We start from the raw sequence: 14,147 nt of genomic DNA, 5'->3' as shown, positions 1-14,147 counted from the left end.
CCCAAAACAAATAAAAGTCCAAACAGGGAAGGATACTGAGGTGCTATGAGGGTGACTAACTTACAAAAACACATCGCAAAACTGGTCAATGACGGAATTAGAATTTGAGGCCACGCAGTAATTCCAGATTCTCACTAAGCTACGGTGGCCTTTTTGACAGATTAGAAAACAAATGCTCAGTAAACGGGGCGTCTCAGGTGGCTCAGAGGTAAAGAATCTGCCTGCCAATGGGTCAGAAAGATCCTCTGGAGGAGGAAATGGCAACCCACTCCAGTATTCTTGCCTGGAGAATCCCCATGGACAGAGGAGCCTGGCGGGCTACAGTCCATGGGGTTGCAAGAGTCAGACACGACTTAGTGACTGAACCACCACCCCCGCCCCTTAATAGTTCACCTGCAGCCTTGAGAGTTATCAAGCCCAAAATATCTCGCCAGCAGTGAATGTCCGGTCTGAGGAAGCCACCTGCAACAAGGCGTCTTCTAAGGGACGCTTCTCAAACATCCTGGGAATCTGAGTCTCCAGTCCGGGAGATTTTGATTTAGGAGGTCAGGGGTGGGGGCCTAAGACTCTGCATTCCTACCAAGCGCCTGAGGGATCCTGCTTGATTCTCTGGTCAATGGTTACACTTTGTGCAGCAGCGGCCTGAAATAATTAGTTATTAAATACTTGACCAGGCTCTCTAGAGGGTAAACCTTGGAATCCATATTTTCACTACATTCTCAAGGTGATTATAATTTTCTCTCTTTTTGTTTTTTGGTGGCGTTTCTATTTTTGTTGTTGTTTTTATTTGCTTGATTTTTTGGTGGTAGAATATATGTAATGTCAAATTTGCCGTTTTAACCACTTTATTTTTTAGAAAGTATTTATTTGTTTTTAGCCGCGCCGGCTCTTCTCCAGTTGCCTGAGAGCGGGGGCCGCTCTTCTGTGCAGTGCTCGGTTTTCTCGCTGCGGTGACTTTTCTGTTGCGGAGCACCGGCTCCAGTGGAGCGCGCTTCGGTAGCTGCGTCACGTGGGCTCAGAAGCTGCAGCTCTCAGACTCCAGAGCAGTCTTACTAGTTTTGGCGCTTGGGCTTAGTTGCCCCGCAGCATGTGGGATCTTCCCGGATCAGGGATCAAACCGGTGTCCCCGGCATTACAGGGCAGAGTCTTAACCCCTGGGCCCCCAAGAAGCCCCATTTTAACTATTTGAAAGTACGCAATTCAGTGGCATTATGCACACGCACGGCACTTGGCAACCATCCCTCCTCTCCAGTTCCAGGAGTTCTTCATCCAGAAAAGGAAACCCCGCATCTGATATCAGTCCCTCCTTATTTTCCTCTTCCCCAGCCGCGGGCAATCATGGACCTGTTTGGGGGGTTTTGTTTGGTTGCAATGTGGCATTCGGGATATTAGTTCCCTGACCGGGTATTGAACCTGTGCCCTCTGCAGCGGAAGCACAGAGTTCTAACCATTGGCCCGCCAGGGAATTCCCCGAATCTGCTTTCTGTTTCTCTGTCTTTCTGTCTGTTCTGGATATTTCATAGAAATCGAATCACTCCATATATGACTTTTTGTGTCTGGCTCCTTTTACCCAGTATGATGCTTTTAAGGCTCATCCAAGTTGTAGCGTGTGTCAGTGATTTATTCTTTTCCCAGGGTGTCTCTTATGTCATCTGTGGGTGGAGAACAAGCTGGATCCTATCTGGGCAAATGTAGCAGTAGGGGCTGAGAGTACAAGCTCTATGATTTGATGGTCAGTTACATCCCCTTGGAGAGCCTCAGTCTGCTCATCTGTAAAATGGGCTAATAGCCTATCCCTCACAGAGTCAGACACGACTGAAGAGACTTAGCTCACAAGCACAGGACTATTTGCAAAGTGACTGGCATGTGTTAAGAGCTCAGTTAACTATTAGGTACTGCTGTTCTTCCATCTTAGGGGTATGCTGTAATCAGTCAGACCAATCTCCTACAATTGGACATTACAGTTTTTCCTATTTTTTTGCTTTTTTCAACAAATGCTGAGACAAACATCTTTAAATACTCTAACACTTTCCCATTATTCCTTTAGCATAAAACCCTGGAAGTGGCATTGGCGGGTCAAAATTTTATTTACATTATGAAATATTTCTGACATGTAGAAAAAAACAGGGAATATAGTGAATTCACAGCTTCCACCTGCCAGCTTAGAAAAAATAATTGCAGGTAAGAATGTCCTGAATGGCTTTCCTGACTGCATTCCTTCCGCTCTCCCCCAGGGGTCGCCACTAGGGCACCCCCACCCCCACCCCGTGTCATACCCAGGCAAGTTTGCGTTTCATTACATGTCCACACACAGCTCCTGTTTCTTTTTTTTTTTTCTTTAACCGTATGCATTCGACTCTGTAAACTTCTGCAACTAGCAGGGTGCTTTGGGATTGTCCAGGCTGACACACCGAGTGCTGGATCACTCACTTTCACTGCTGTATAGCATTCCCCTACGTGAAGATGCTGTAAGCAGTGCTTAGTCGTTCAGTTGTGTCCGACTCTTTGCGACCCCATGGACTGTAGCCCGCCAGGCTCCTCTGTCCCTAAGGATTCTATAGGCAAAAATACTGGAGTGGGTTGCCATGCCCTCCTCCAGAGGATCTTCCCAACCCAGGGATCGAACCCAGGTCTCCCGCATTGCAGGCGAATTCTTTTACTGTCTGAGCCATCCTTGGCGGAAGTGGGGGGGATGTGCCTAAGTTGGGGGTGTCTCAGATCTGAGGTTAAGTCCTAGTTGGGGAAGGGACAGTAAGAACAGAAGGTGAGAGCCTGGAAGCACAGATGAAAGACCCTGGGGAGGGTGTTCAGGAAGATCTCTCAAAGAGGGCTTCTCATTTTATAGACGTGAGCCTCGGGCCCGTAGAGAGCAAGCCATTTCTCCACAGTCACAGAAGGGCTGTTTGCAGAAACCAGCTTCAGACATTCATTCCTTCAGCACAAATTAACAAAGCACCTAGTCCATACTGCACATTGTTCCAAGAGCACAGAATATTTAGCAGTCAACAAAACAAAGACCGCCTGCTCCAAGTGTGGGGCTTATTATTCTGAGCGTAATTATGATGAATTGCTAATTATGTTCGCTTCTAGGATTGTAGCAGGAGGGTGATCCCTATTGGGGGCGTCGGGGGGGGTGCCCCATGAGAGCGCCCCATGAGTCACGGCTTTCTCTAAAGCCCCCACTTCCGTCTTTCTGATCGATTCACCCAGAGTGTTATTGTGGTTATTCAAAATTAAACAGGGTTTTTTGGGGGACGAGAAGGTGATCTAGAACGGGGAAGGAAAGGAAAAGCCCTTTGTACTCGGCAGGGTTGTCAATAAAGTTTTGTCGCCTTGGCAACCGCAGGTCCAGCCGAGTCGGGGGTAGGGGGGATGGAAAGAACAGAAGTGCGCGCGCATTCACCCCCCTGCCTGGTCCGCCGCGGCTTTCCTGCTTTCTCCCTCTGGTGGCCGAAGGTTTCGCCAGAGAAAGAGAACAGGGAGGGCGTTACCCTAACGGTGATAGGCGGAGACCTTAGCCAATGGAAGCATGAGTCGTTCCAAGGCCAACCAATCACACTAGGGCTCTGTAGCCGACGGAACCCTCCCTCTTCCCTCTTGTACCCAAATAACCCGACCCAAACCCGAGTTTCTCCCGGAACGACAGCGCTTTCGGCCAATGAGAGCGTCAACTTCTGGCTGTGGGCGGGGATACGTCTCCATGGCAGCAGCGGAGGGACAGGGGCGGCAGCCACTAGGTGCAGTTGGCGGCGCTTTGACGGCAGCGCGGGCGTGGCGGGGTTCTGTAGGGGCACCGAAGGGGGGCTATAGGGGCGGGGCAGAACGGAGCCTGACCAATGGGGGCGGTGCAAACTTCTAGGCAATTGAAGAGTGGCGGAGACGTTGGCCAATGAGAGGCCGTAGTGGCCGTGACGGGGTGGGCCCGGCGGGGCTAACTGGAGGCGCGGCGACCCGGTCTGACGAGAGCTGGAGGAGGCTGTGGGAGGTGGTGGCAGCCGCGGCGCGGGCGCCTGAGGAGGAGGAGGAGGAGAAGCGGGTGAGGGGCGGCGCGGGGCCCGACCTCTGAGCCCCTTCTCGGCCCCCGCCCCGCGCCGCCTTGGCTCCCGGTCGTCCCCAGCCCCGTCTGTCCCCTGGCCCGCCCGCCCCTCCTCGTGCCCAGGCGCCCACGTCTCCTGGCCCTTTGGCGAGCCTCAGGCTGCTCTCGGTGCCCAGCCCCTTCCCTGTGCTTCCTCCCCTAGTTTCCCCCTCGCGCTTCAGGCCCTTCCTTGGACCCTCAGCTCGCCCTCTGCCCCTGCACTCCCGTCCTTGGCCCTCAGGCGCGTCCCCTGCACTCTCGCCGCCTGCCCAGGCCCCTGGAAACCACCCCTCCCCCAAGGTCTTCCCCAGGCCCGTGTCTGCTCCCCCCAGTTTTCCTCAGCACCTCAGCCCTTTAGGCTGGGTTCTCACTGCCTACCCAGGCCTACCCTAGAGCCCGGGCGTGCTCCTCGCGGCTCTTCAGGGTTCCTTCCTGGAGCCCCAGGACTCCCCCTGGCCCCGTTTGCTTCTCCAACCCCGTTGTGGAACCCCTGGACCGCCCCCCTCTACCTTCCCAGGACCCTCCCTGCACCTCCAGGTCCTTCTATGCTTTCTCTGGACCCCCGGTCTCCCTGCTGGCTTTTCCTGGGGTCCTCGCTGGGTCCCCAAGCCTCCCCGCGGGCAGCCCGGGCCTTCTCCCTGCCCTGGCTCCCTCCCTGTGGTGTCCGCATTTTGCCTTTACCCCCTCGCCCCTCTGCAGCTTCAGTTGCGTCCCAGCGCCGTCCCGCAGCGCCCCCTCTTTAATTTTCCTCTGCCTTGGGGTCTCTGCCCCCTTTCCCAGCCGCTGTAGCGCCCCTTCCTCGCTGCAGTCCCCCGTCGACTCCCCCCGAAGCACCCTGGTGTGGGTGCCTGGCAGGCCTCCGCCGTCGGGGTTAGGAGGCTTGTTTTCGTTTTGCTAATCGCCGTCCTTCTCCCGTGTTTTTTCTGGGCCTCCTCTGCCTCTCCACACGTTCCTTTTCTCTCCCCCCTCCCCCCGCTTTGTCCTCCGCGCCCCTCCCCCGGAATCCTTGGAGAGAGAGCAGGTGCTGGAGCCTTCCTCGCCTTTCCCTCCCCTCACCACCCCTCCTCCTCCAGACTGCCTGAGGTTTCACCCCGAGCCTTCCGAGGAGGGCTCCCGAGGGCTGCTGGGGAGGGGGGTGGCTGCCGAGGCCGGGAGAGTGGGGGTGGGCTGAGGAACGAGCGGTTCTGGCCGGGCCGAAGCTGCTGCTGGGGGCCCCCTGACTCCCACCTCCTGCAGGACTAAGCCTTCAGGGTTATCCCAGACTGCCAATTAATCAGCCTTCCCTGGTCTGTAGGGACCTTTGCGTGCCTTCAAGCGCGCGCGCACCCGTGTGTGTGTGTGTGTGTGTGTGTGTGTGTACACACACGTGTATATGGGAGTCCTAGGGAATCTGCGCGCACGCATGGGGTCTGTGAATGTGTGTGCGTGGGCAGGGGCGGGGGAGTTGTCATAAGCGGTTTATGTCTGTGCTCAGGAGGCTGCAGAGGTGGCTGGCATCGTTGGGAGGGGGGTCTCCCCAGTGTCAGAAGCACTTGTTGCATTTCGCCTTCACTGAGAGCCCTGAGAAGTCAGTACTGCTTCTCCCCGCTTTATAGATGAGGAGGCCAAAGGGCCTGCCCCAGGCTCACAGGGCTCACAAGTGGCAGAGAGCAAGCATACACACGGGATCCCAGCGCTGCGCCCCTGCCTCGCGTTCCCCACCCCCTGCTGCCACCACCAGAGGCAGCATGGTGCGTGGGGCACCATGGGGCCCGACAGAGTAACCGCCAGAGAACTGTGTGAGAACGACGACCTGGCCACCAGCCTCGTCCTGGACCCCTACCTCGGCTTCCGCACCCACAAGATGAACGTCAGGTGAGGCGACCCCGGGGACGGTGGACCCAGGGATATTGGGACCCGGGACCCCTGCCCCGCCACCACCACCCCTCTGCCCCATCCTCCTCTCAGCTCCCAGCGGGGGTGGGGGTGGGGCCTGGGAAGGCCCACAGGGAATAGGCCAAGGCCCTGGGACCCAGGCATGCCCTCTCCCCCAGCCCCGTGCCCCCCCTGCGACGACAGCACCACCTGCGCTCAGCTCTGGAGGCCTTCCTGAGGCAGCGGGACCTGGAGGCTGCGTACCGGGCCCTGACGCTGGGAGGCTGGATGGCCCACTACTTCCAGAGCCGGGGCCCACGGCAGGAGGCTGCCCTCAAGACCCACGTGAGGGAGCCCTTCCCTTTCCTCCCCTTGGCCCTCATGTTCTGTCTCCCCAACCTGTCCCGGGCCCTCCGCCCTATCGGGCAGACCCTCAGCGCAGCCCCCCAGGACTCCCTGACTTCCTATCCATTGGGACCATCTAAAGCAAGACTCAGAGACTGCTAGGACAGGCGCGCTGGGGGGCCCTCTGAGATGGAGTCTAACCTCTTCATTTGACAGATGAGGAAACTGAGGCCCCAGCAGGGGAAGTGAGCCCCCTGAGACCACACAGTGAGTCAGGGGCAGAGCAGGACTAGAACCCAGGAGGGAGAGGGCCAAGGACGACCCTGCCCCAGCTCCTCACCCCACCCACCCCCTCACCTCCCCCAGATCTATCGCTACCTCCGCGCCTTCCTGCCTGAAAGTGGCTTCACCATCTTGCCCTGTACCCGTTATTCCATGGAGACAAATGGAGCCAAGATTGTGTCAACTCGTGCATGGTAAGAGGGCAGGGTTCGCAGCCCAGGCCTTGCAGGAGGCATCTTTCCCCAGGGACAGCTGGGCGAAGACACCCCCCTCTCTTGTGGAGGAGACCCAGCACTGTGGCAACAGGGCCATGTAGATGTCGGTGTTGAGAGAAAGGAGGCGGGGCCTGGCCCCCAGGACCCCCCTGGCCTACCACAGCCCTCAGGAGATGAGACCCCCTCCAGCGACCCAGGCTTCCCGGGGCTGCTGGGAAAGGACTGACCTTGTGCCCAAGAGTGCACTGCTGTCCTTTCTCTCATCCTCACCAGACTCCCCCCCGCCAAGTAGCAATCACTGCTGGGTATGAGGGCCGGACAGTAAGCAAGAGGAACCCTGCCCTCTGCATGCAGTCTAGTGAGGAGGGAGGTGGTAGTGGTGCAAGCTCACAGGGCTGACCACAGCTGCACATCCTGAGCCTGCCTGGGGATTTTGAGAGTGTACTTGGGAGCCAGGCCAAGGCTGAGACCCACAGAATGACCGAAGGGTCTAGTGAAGAGCCTGGGGTGCCTGGGTTGGGGGGTCTTCCAGGCAGGAACTGGACCGCGGGAAGCTGAGGCAGTGGGCGCCGGAGGAGCCGAAAGCAGGAGAGGATGCGCACCAGGCATCTGTGGGTGTAGGGCAGCAGTGTGACTTTCAGAGACATTTGGGTGGTGGAGCGCGCTGGCCCGCATCAGTTCTTCCCACAGGAGGCTTGGGATGAGAGGCCCCTGTCCCCAGTGCTGGTGGCTGGGGAGGTACTCACTGACCCACAGCGAGCCGGCTTCTTGGCAGGAAAAAGAACGAGAAGCTGGAGCTGCTGGTGGGCTGCATCGCGGAGCTGCGGGAGGCCGACGAGGAGCTGCTGAGGGCTGGGGAGAACGACTTCAGCATCATGTACTCGACCCGCAAGCGCAGCGCTCAGCTGTGGCTCGGCCCTGCCGCCTTCATCAACCATGGTGGGGGCGGGGCTAGGGGCCGGCCCAGGGGTAGGGGCGGAGGGGCGTGCCCCAGTTTTCTGGCTCCTCTGACCCGAGTCTCTTCTCTCCCCTGCACCCCCACAACTGGCTCCAGACTGCAAACCCAACTGCAAGGTGAGACCTGGGGATCCCACATCCGGGGAGGAAGGGGCACGTGGGGAGGAGCTTTCGGGTCAGTGAAGAGCTAGAAACTGTCGGGGGTCTCCCTACCTGACCGTGCAGCTTCCCACCCGTCCTTGCCCGTGCTGGGAGGGAGGAGGGGCCTCTGGTAGACCCACACTGGGACCCAGTCACACTGCCACCTGCTGGCTGCAGTGACCCCCTCCGAACCTTGGCCGGGGGCGGGGCCGGTTGAGGGGGAGGGTGGTGGTGGGCAGACCCGAGGTGCCCCTGCCTGTGCCTGTTGCCCGGCCTCCCAGGCAGAAGCCCCTGCAGCTGTGATGATAGCAGGAGGCGGGGGAGGCCCCGGGAGTGAGGTCAGAGAGAGCCTTGCCCTCCTGGAGATCCAGGGCTCCTCCTGATAGGAGGCCCTGGGAGGCAGAGAGAGGCCCCCCTGTTCTGTGTGTGTGGAGGACCGAGTGCGTGGGAGGGAGTTGAGGGGTGACGCCCAGCAAGGCCTTGGGCGTCTGCCCTGCAAGTGTGGGCCTCCCTGGCCTTGGCCATCCTCCAGAGCCCCCCACGTGAGGAGGTTGGAGTCCTGGCTGCACCGCCCAGGCCCTGGTTTCTCTTCTCAGATGGGAAAGGATGAGAACTTGCCTGCTGGCACAGCTGTGAAGGCCGCTGAGTGTCAGTGTCCTGTGGGGTTTGGGGCACAGACAGTGGGTAGGAGGGAGAGGAGGCAGGGCTTGGTGAGGGGGGTGCCAGCCCCCTCGTGATGCAGAGCCGAGGCTGTACCAGTCAGAGCCAGGCGCTGGAGGAGGAGGAGAGTTTTCCCAGGTGTTGAGGGCAAAGGGGCGCGCGCTAGGGCATCTCAGATGGGGCGTCAGGCTGGAGGGCTGGGAGGCCGCAGCTCAGGGGCTCCCCTCGTGTGTGAGCTCTGTCACCCCATGGCGGCTCCTGTGGGGTACAGGCTGAGGCTGGTGGGTAGCCCAGGGCTGGGAGACCCTGAGGGGCCGGCTCCAGAGGGGTCTTAGGCACGGAGGGAATGCGGACACCTGGCACCGCCTGCTTGGGAGATGCCGGGCAGCTGTCCTGGCGTCAGGCAGGCCAGAGGCCAGGGCCACTCCCAGGTGTGTGTCAGCCTGGGACGAACAGACCAGCAGACAGATGGACAGGCGGGTGGGTGGGAGTCCCACCTCTCCCAGAGGAGGAACCTAGAGGCAGGAGCAGCCAGATTGAGGGGGCTGGTGATCCTGGACTGGGCCTGGGGGTGGGCCCGGGCCTGGAGAAGGGGAGGCGGCAGAAGCAGGCGGTGCGGGCCGGCCACCGAGGAGCCAGGGGATGGGCCGGAGGGAGCGGTTCCTTCGCGTTGCCAGGCCTGGTTAGGTCATCGTCCTGCAGTGAGGGCGGGAGCAGGCAAAGCAAGGGGGGATCAAGGAGCCTGCGCTGAGGGCAGGCCCTGGGCAGGGCGCGTCCCAGGGCTCGGCCCCTGCCCATCCCAGGGGCAGGCGGTGAGGCCAGGGGCCCAGGCCAGGCCAGGAGGTGGGGGCGGGGAGCCAGGCCACCCGCAGGGCGGGGCACTGAGCCTCTGGCCCCCAGTTTGTGCCTGCAGATGGAAACGCAGCCTGCGTGAAGGTGCTCCGGGACATCGAGCCGGGGGACGAGGTGACCTGTTTCTATGGCGAGGGCTTCTTCGGCGAGAAGAACGAGCACTGTGAATGCTACACCTGCGAGAGGTGGGCCAAGGGCCTGGGGGCCAGGAGCCGGAAGTGCATCCTGGGGGGGCGGGGGCCCAGCCCTCCCTCCTCACCGCCCTCCCACCCCCAGGCGAGGGGAGGGCGCTTTCCGACTGCGGCCCAGGGAGCCCCTGCCACCCCGGCCGCTGGAGAAGTACGAGCTCCGGGAGACCAAGCGGCGGTTGCAGCAAGGTCTGGACGGGCCCCGGTCCTGTGCCCACCCACCCCCGCTGCGCCGGGACCCCTTCTGCGGTGAGCACGGGGTGGGCGCTGTCCGCGGGCCCGTCCCCTGCCCCGTCTTTGCCCTCCTCCTCTCTTGTCCCTCCAGGAAGAGCCTTGGAGGCGGCCAGCCTGAGCAGGAGCCCTGCGCCCTTGCAGGAGCCCTGCTCACGCAGCTGCCCTTTCCTCTCCCCTCCCCCGGGCCTCCACAGCCGCCTGCCAGCCTCTGCACCCCCCGCCCTGCAGCACCCGACTCGATGCCTCACCCCTCTGGCTCCAGTGGCTGCCTCAGCCCCAGCTCCGGGTGCGTCCCCGGAGGCGCCGACGCCTGCAGCCCCGGCGAGCCCCGCCGCCTCCTGTTCTCCGAGCTGCCCGAGTCTCCCTGCACCAGTGGGGAGGCTGCGGCCCCCACTGCTGCCTGCGGGCGGAGGCCCGGGTGGCCCTGGGTCAGGCCCCCCGTGCCTGCTGGGCCCCCCAGCAGGACTGGCACTGGGCCCGGCGCTACGGGCTGCCTTCTGTGGTCCGTGTGGATCTGAGCCGCGTGGCGCCAGCCCTGCCTGCCACTGCCAACCCTGCCCCTGCCGGGACCCCAGGCCCCATCGCTGTCCCCAAGCAGGCCCTTGCCTTCACCCCCTTCTCCCCACCCAAGCGCCTGCGGCTGGTGGTCAGCCATGGCTCCATTGACTTGGATGTCAACAGTGATGGGCCGTGATGGGCTAGACAGGGAGACCTGGGCCCGGAGAGCAGGGTGTCCTTCCTGGTCCCCTCCTGCCCAGCTTCTCTGGGAGCCACCTCCAGAAGGAACTCTTGGACCTCTGGGAAGGAATTGACCTTCGACTCCAGCATAGCTTTGACCTGGGGGCAGGTTGGCTTGGATACCCCAGGGATCTGACCCCTGACCCTTTGTGACTGCTGACCCCTGAGCCACCCCCACCCTGGCAGGGAGCCCTGGCTACTGCCCCCTCCCCGCCCCCACCCCCAGCCCGGCCTGCAGGGCTGAAGGAGCCTTCCCTGCCCACCACCTGCCCAGGGAGCAAAGCCATAGGGGTGGGGCTGCCCCATAGGCCTGGGGGAGGTGGGGCTGGCTTTGGTGACCTCCCTAGACATTGCCCTGTGGGGGAGGGGTCAGTTTGCTCTCAGCCTGTGACTGTCTGAGTGGGGGGTGAGGGGGGTTGGCCAGGGGCTTGTCCCCACCACCCCTGTGGGTCTCAGGGAGGCCGGGTGCGACCTCATCTTTCTCATGGTGCTATCCCTGGTGCTACTGGGGTGTGGGGGGGTCTCTCCGCTCCCCCACACCAGAATGGGATATGTTGGGGGGTTGGAAGCACTTGAACTTTTTATTTTATTTTATTAAAATGTTGTTATAAGCAGCGCTCTTGGAAGCATTTCATTTTGATTTATGTTCTAAGGAGATGTCCTTTGGGAGGGTGAGACCCTACACCTTGACGGGGAGACCAGACTGGGAGGAGACAGCCCAGACTTTGGCCCCTGAGAAGCTTGGGAGGGTGAAAGGACAGTGGACTCTGAGGATGGCCAGGTACAGAGGCAAGAATCACACTACCACACAAACTGTGCTTGTGAAGAATGCTTCCAGACCCATCATCTCATGCAGGAGGGGAGTCTGCCCATTTTCCAGATGAGATAACTGAGGTCCAGCAATTAGAGTGACTCACCCTGGGTCACGTGGGGCCAGATCACCCTTGTCTGAAGTCAGAGTCCCTCATGCGTGTCATCTAGGTTGGCCTAGCTGCGTGAGGCCAGGACAGTGAATCGTCTGCTTTCTTGAGATCCAGTTCTGTTCTCAGTTCCCTGACCAGGGATTGAACCTGGGGCCATGGCAGTGAAAGCCCAGAATCCTAACCCCTGGACCACCAGAGAACTCCTCCCACCACCTCTTAATTCTCCCCTCAACCCCCTTTTACAGAAATACGAACAGCTGACAATTAGTGCTTCCTAACACCAGGCGCCCCCCCCCCCCCACCAACCCCCTGCAAAGTGTCTTGTGGACATTTTCCTTGTTCATTGAGGCCTCATGACCATATTGCAAGTGTTGGGGGTCAGGTGTGGGCTGCAGGCCCTGGTTTATCTCCTCCATGACAACCATGGAAAAGTTTACGCTGGAGGCTGACAAGGCCAGGCTGTGTTGGTGAGGAACGTGGAGGGCCTGATGGGACTGTCGAAAGACCCGGGTGGGCCAATGGGGTGGCCAGTTCAAAGCAGGTGACTATTCTTTTTAAGTTTAAAATTTGTTTCATATATGTTTGAAGTTTGAAATGAAAGTTACTCAATTGTGTCTGACTCTGTGCCCCATGGGCTGTGGCCCATCAGGCTCCTCTGTCCCTGGAATTCTCCAGGCAAGAATACTGGAGTGGGCTGCCATTCCCTTTTCCAGGGGATCTTCCTGACTGAGGGATAGAATCCAGGTCTTCTGCCTTGCAGGCAGACTTTACCATTTGAGCCAGCAGGAAAGACCATTTATGTGTAGCCTGTTTGATTCCTTTTAGAACGAGGAAGTGTCTTTTTTTCCATGAGAGTCCTGCTGAACCTTGTTAGCTTTCTCCCTGAGGTTAAAAGTAAGGAGGGAGAGGGCCTCCCAGTCAGCAAGTGGCAGTGAGGAGGATGAAGAGAGACGGCTGACACAGTCACTAAGGAACCCGTCCCTCTAAACAAGCAGAAGTCCATGCCTTCTAGACAAATGTGACAGCTGAGCAGGAGTCAGCCTGGATGGACGCTGGAGGTTCCAAGGGCCCCATTTCCCATGTAAAACTGCACATTCACGTGTGTGTTCTGAGCCCAGAGGGCTGAGAGCCTTCGTCCAACCCTCAAAAGCGTCTGGACCCTAAAACAATGGAGATGAGAAAGCAGTGATCGGGTCTCTCATCCTCAGCACTGCTGCTGCCTTAAGCTGCCAGTCCTGTGCCTCAGGACCAGGGCTGGCCTCTCCAGCCTCCACCCAGAGATGCCAGTAGCACCCCCTCCGTGGTGACAAAAATATCTGTGGTCCTTGCCAAATGTACCCCTCGGGGCCAAAGCCAGTCCCCTGCGAGACCTGTGGGCTAGGGTGACAAGATGATGGGGAAGGAGGTAGGTAGTACAACCGACGCCATCACGGCCCAGGCGCCCCAGTGTCTGCCGCCACAGCAGCGCTGCCAGGATGGCCCCACACCTCTGCAGGTGGTCCCGGAGGGCTGGCGCGTCTGCCTGAGGCTGCAGAGCTGGTACTGCGCCGAGCCCACCTTGTGCCGCCAGGCAGACGGAGCCCCAGCCTCGACAGGGAGCTGAGAGGCGTCCCTGTGAGCCGGCAGCCCCTGGAATGTCGGGGTGGATCTGGGGCTGGGCGAGCCCAGGGGGAGGGCCGGAGGGTCAAGGCTCAGGCTGAGAACCCCATCATAGACCGGGGGGCCAGAGCAAGGAAACGGGAAGGTTGGCCGGAGGAGGAGGAGGAGAGAGCTGAAAGAAACGGGAAGTAAGCCCAGAGTCTCAGGAAGTGCCGCACGCTGTGCCTGAGACAGCAGGGGAGCCAGGCAGGACACTCGGGCCTGGCTCCCATTTCTCCCCTTGAGGGCGCTGTCTGACCCTCTTACCCTCGGCCTCCAGGAGCTCCCAGGTGGCGCTAGTGGTAAAGACCCACCCACCTGCCAATGCAGGAGAAATGAGTTCAATCCCTGGCTGGGTTGGGAAGATCCCCCTGGAGGAGGGCACAGCAACCCACTCCAGTATTCTTAACTGGAGAATCCCGTGGGCAGAGGAGCAGGCCACAGTCCATGGGGTCGCAAAGAGTTGCATATGACTGAGGCGACTGAACACACACCAGGAGCTCCAGGGCCCTGTTGATGGGTTTGGTCATCCTGGGCTTGCCGATCGAGAGGGCAACTGACAGTCAGTCACCCCACCACCCGGTGTGATATTGGGCACCAGAACTGGACCGACATGCCACAGGTTGTCCGACAGATGGAGATCTCACACCCCCTGAGAGCAGCTGGGCTGGACACTGTTCTCACTCGTCACACGACATCATCCTACCCACGGCCCTGCAAAGTGTAGGTGTTATCACTGTGATCTGGGTGAGAAGGCCCCAGCCCAGAGGCCTTAGGCCATGGGGCTGGCAGGCTTCAGGGCTGGACTTGAACCCATGTTCAGAGCTCATCCAGGCTCTGAGGTCTTTGGGAAAGAGGCAGGTACCAGAGGAGAGGCCGGCTCTGAGCTCACGGGAGGCCGAGGGCTTGGTTCAGCAGTGGCTTTCATGGGATGGTGGACAGAGCACAGCCCCCGCATGGCTCACGGAGCGAACGGTTTTCTGATTCTATGATCCTGAACCTGTCAGGGGAGGCAGGAGCTGCAGAGAGACTGGAAGAGGGTGGT

At 59.9% G+C, this 14,147-nt stretch overlaps 1 protein-coding gene across 3 annotated transcripts; it reads left to right on the top strand.

Annotated features, from left to right (window-relative positions):
* The first annotated feature begins 3,961 nt into the window (after nucleotides 1–3,961).
* KMT5C (lysine methyltransferase 5C) lies at nucleotides 3,962–11,157 on the top strand. 3 transcript variants are annotated; one of them, XM_042232470.1, is made up of 9 exons: nucleotides 3,962–4,036; nucleotides 5,671–5,929; nucleotides 6,109–6,274; nucleotides 6,641–6,750; nucleotides 7,547–7,710; nucleotides 7,826–7,845; nucleotides 9,430–9,566; nucleotides 9,658–9,758; nucleotides 9,998–11,157. In XM_042232470.1, exons 2-9 carry the CDS (start codon nucleotides 5,820–5,822, stop codon nucleotides 10,495–10,497), a joined length of 1,308 nt encoding a protein of 435 aa, XP_042088404.1. In that variant the 5' UTR covers nucleotides 3,962–4,036; nucleotides 5,671–5,819; the 3' UTR covers nucleotides 10,498–11,157. The 3 variants fall into 3 exon arrangements, with proteins under 3 accessions (XP_042088404.1, XP_027834586.1, XP_060254163.1); XM_027978785.2 differs by having other exon boundaries at nucleotides 9,658–9,818; XM_060398180.1 differs by having other exon boundaries at nucleotides 9,658–10,429.
* The last annotated feature ends 2,990 nt before the right edge of the window (nucleotides 11,158–14,147 follow it).

This window comes from Ovis aries, chromosome 14 (genome assembly GCF_016772045.2).
Source record: "Ovis aries strain OAR_USU_Benz2616 breed Rambouillet chromosome 14, ARS-UI_Ramb_v3.0, whole genome shotgun sequence".
Lineage (NCBI taxonomy): Eukaryota > Metazoa > Chordata > Mammalia > Artiodactyla > Bovidae > Ovis > Ovis aries.
Note: the sequence above shows the minus strand (reverse complement) of the source record. Positions and strands in the feature narration are given on the sequence as shown.

Bases quoted from the DNA above. Each gene is read 5' to 3' on its own strand.
- KMT5C (XM_060398180.1), top strand. From the start codon at position 5,820: ATGGGGCCCGACAGAGTAACCGCCAGAGAACTGTGTGAGAACGACGAC. The intron at 5,930-6,108 runs GTGAGGCGACCC...CCTCTCCCCCAG, and splicing joins ACCCACAAGATGAACGTCAG to CCCCGTGCCCCCCCTGCGAC. The intron at 7,846-9,429 runs GTGAGACCTGGG...TCTGGCCCCCAG, and splicing joins ACTGCAAACCCAACTGCAAG to TTTGTGCCTGCAGATGGAAA.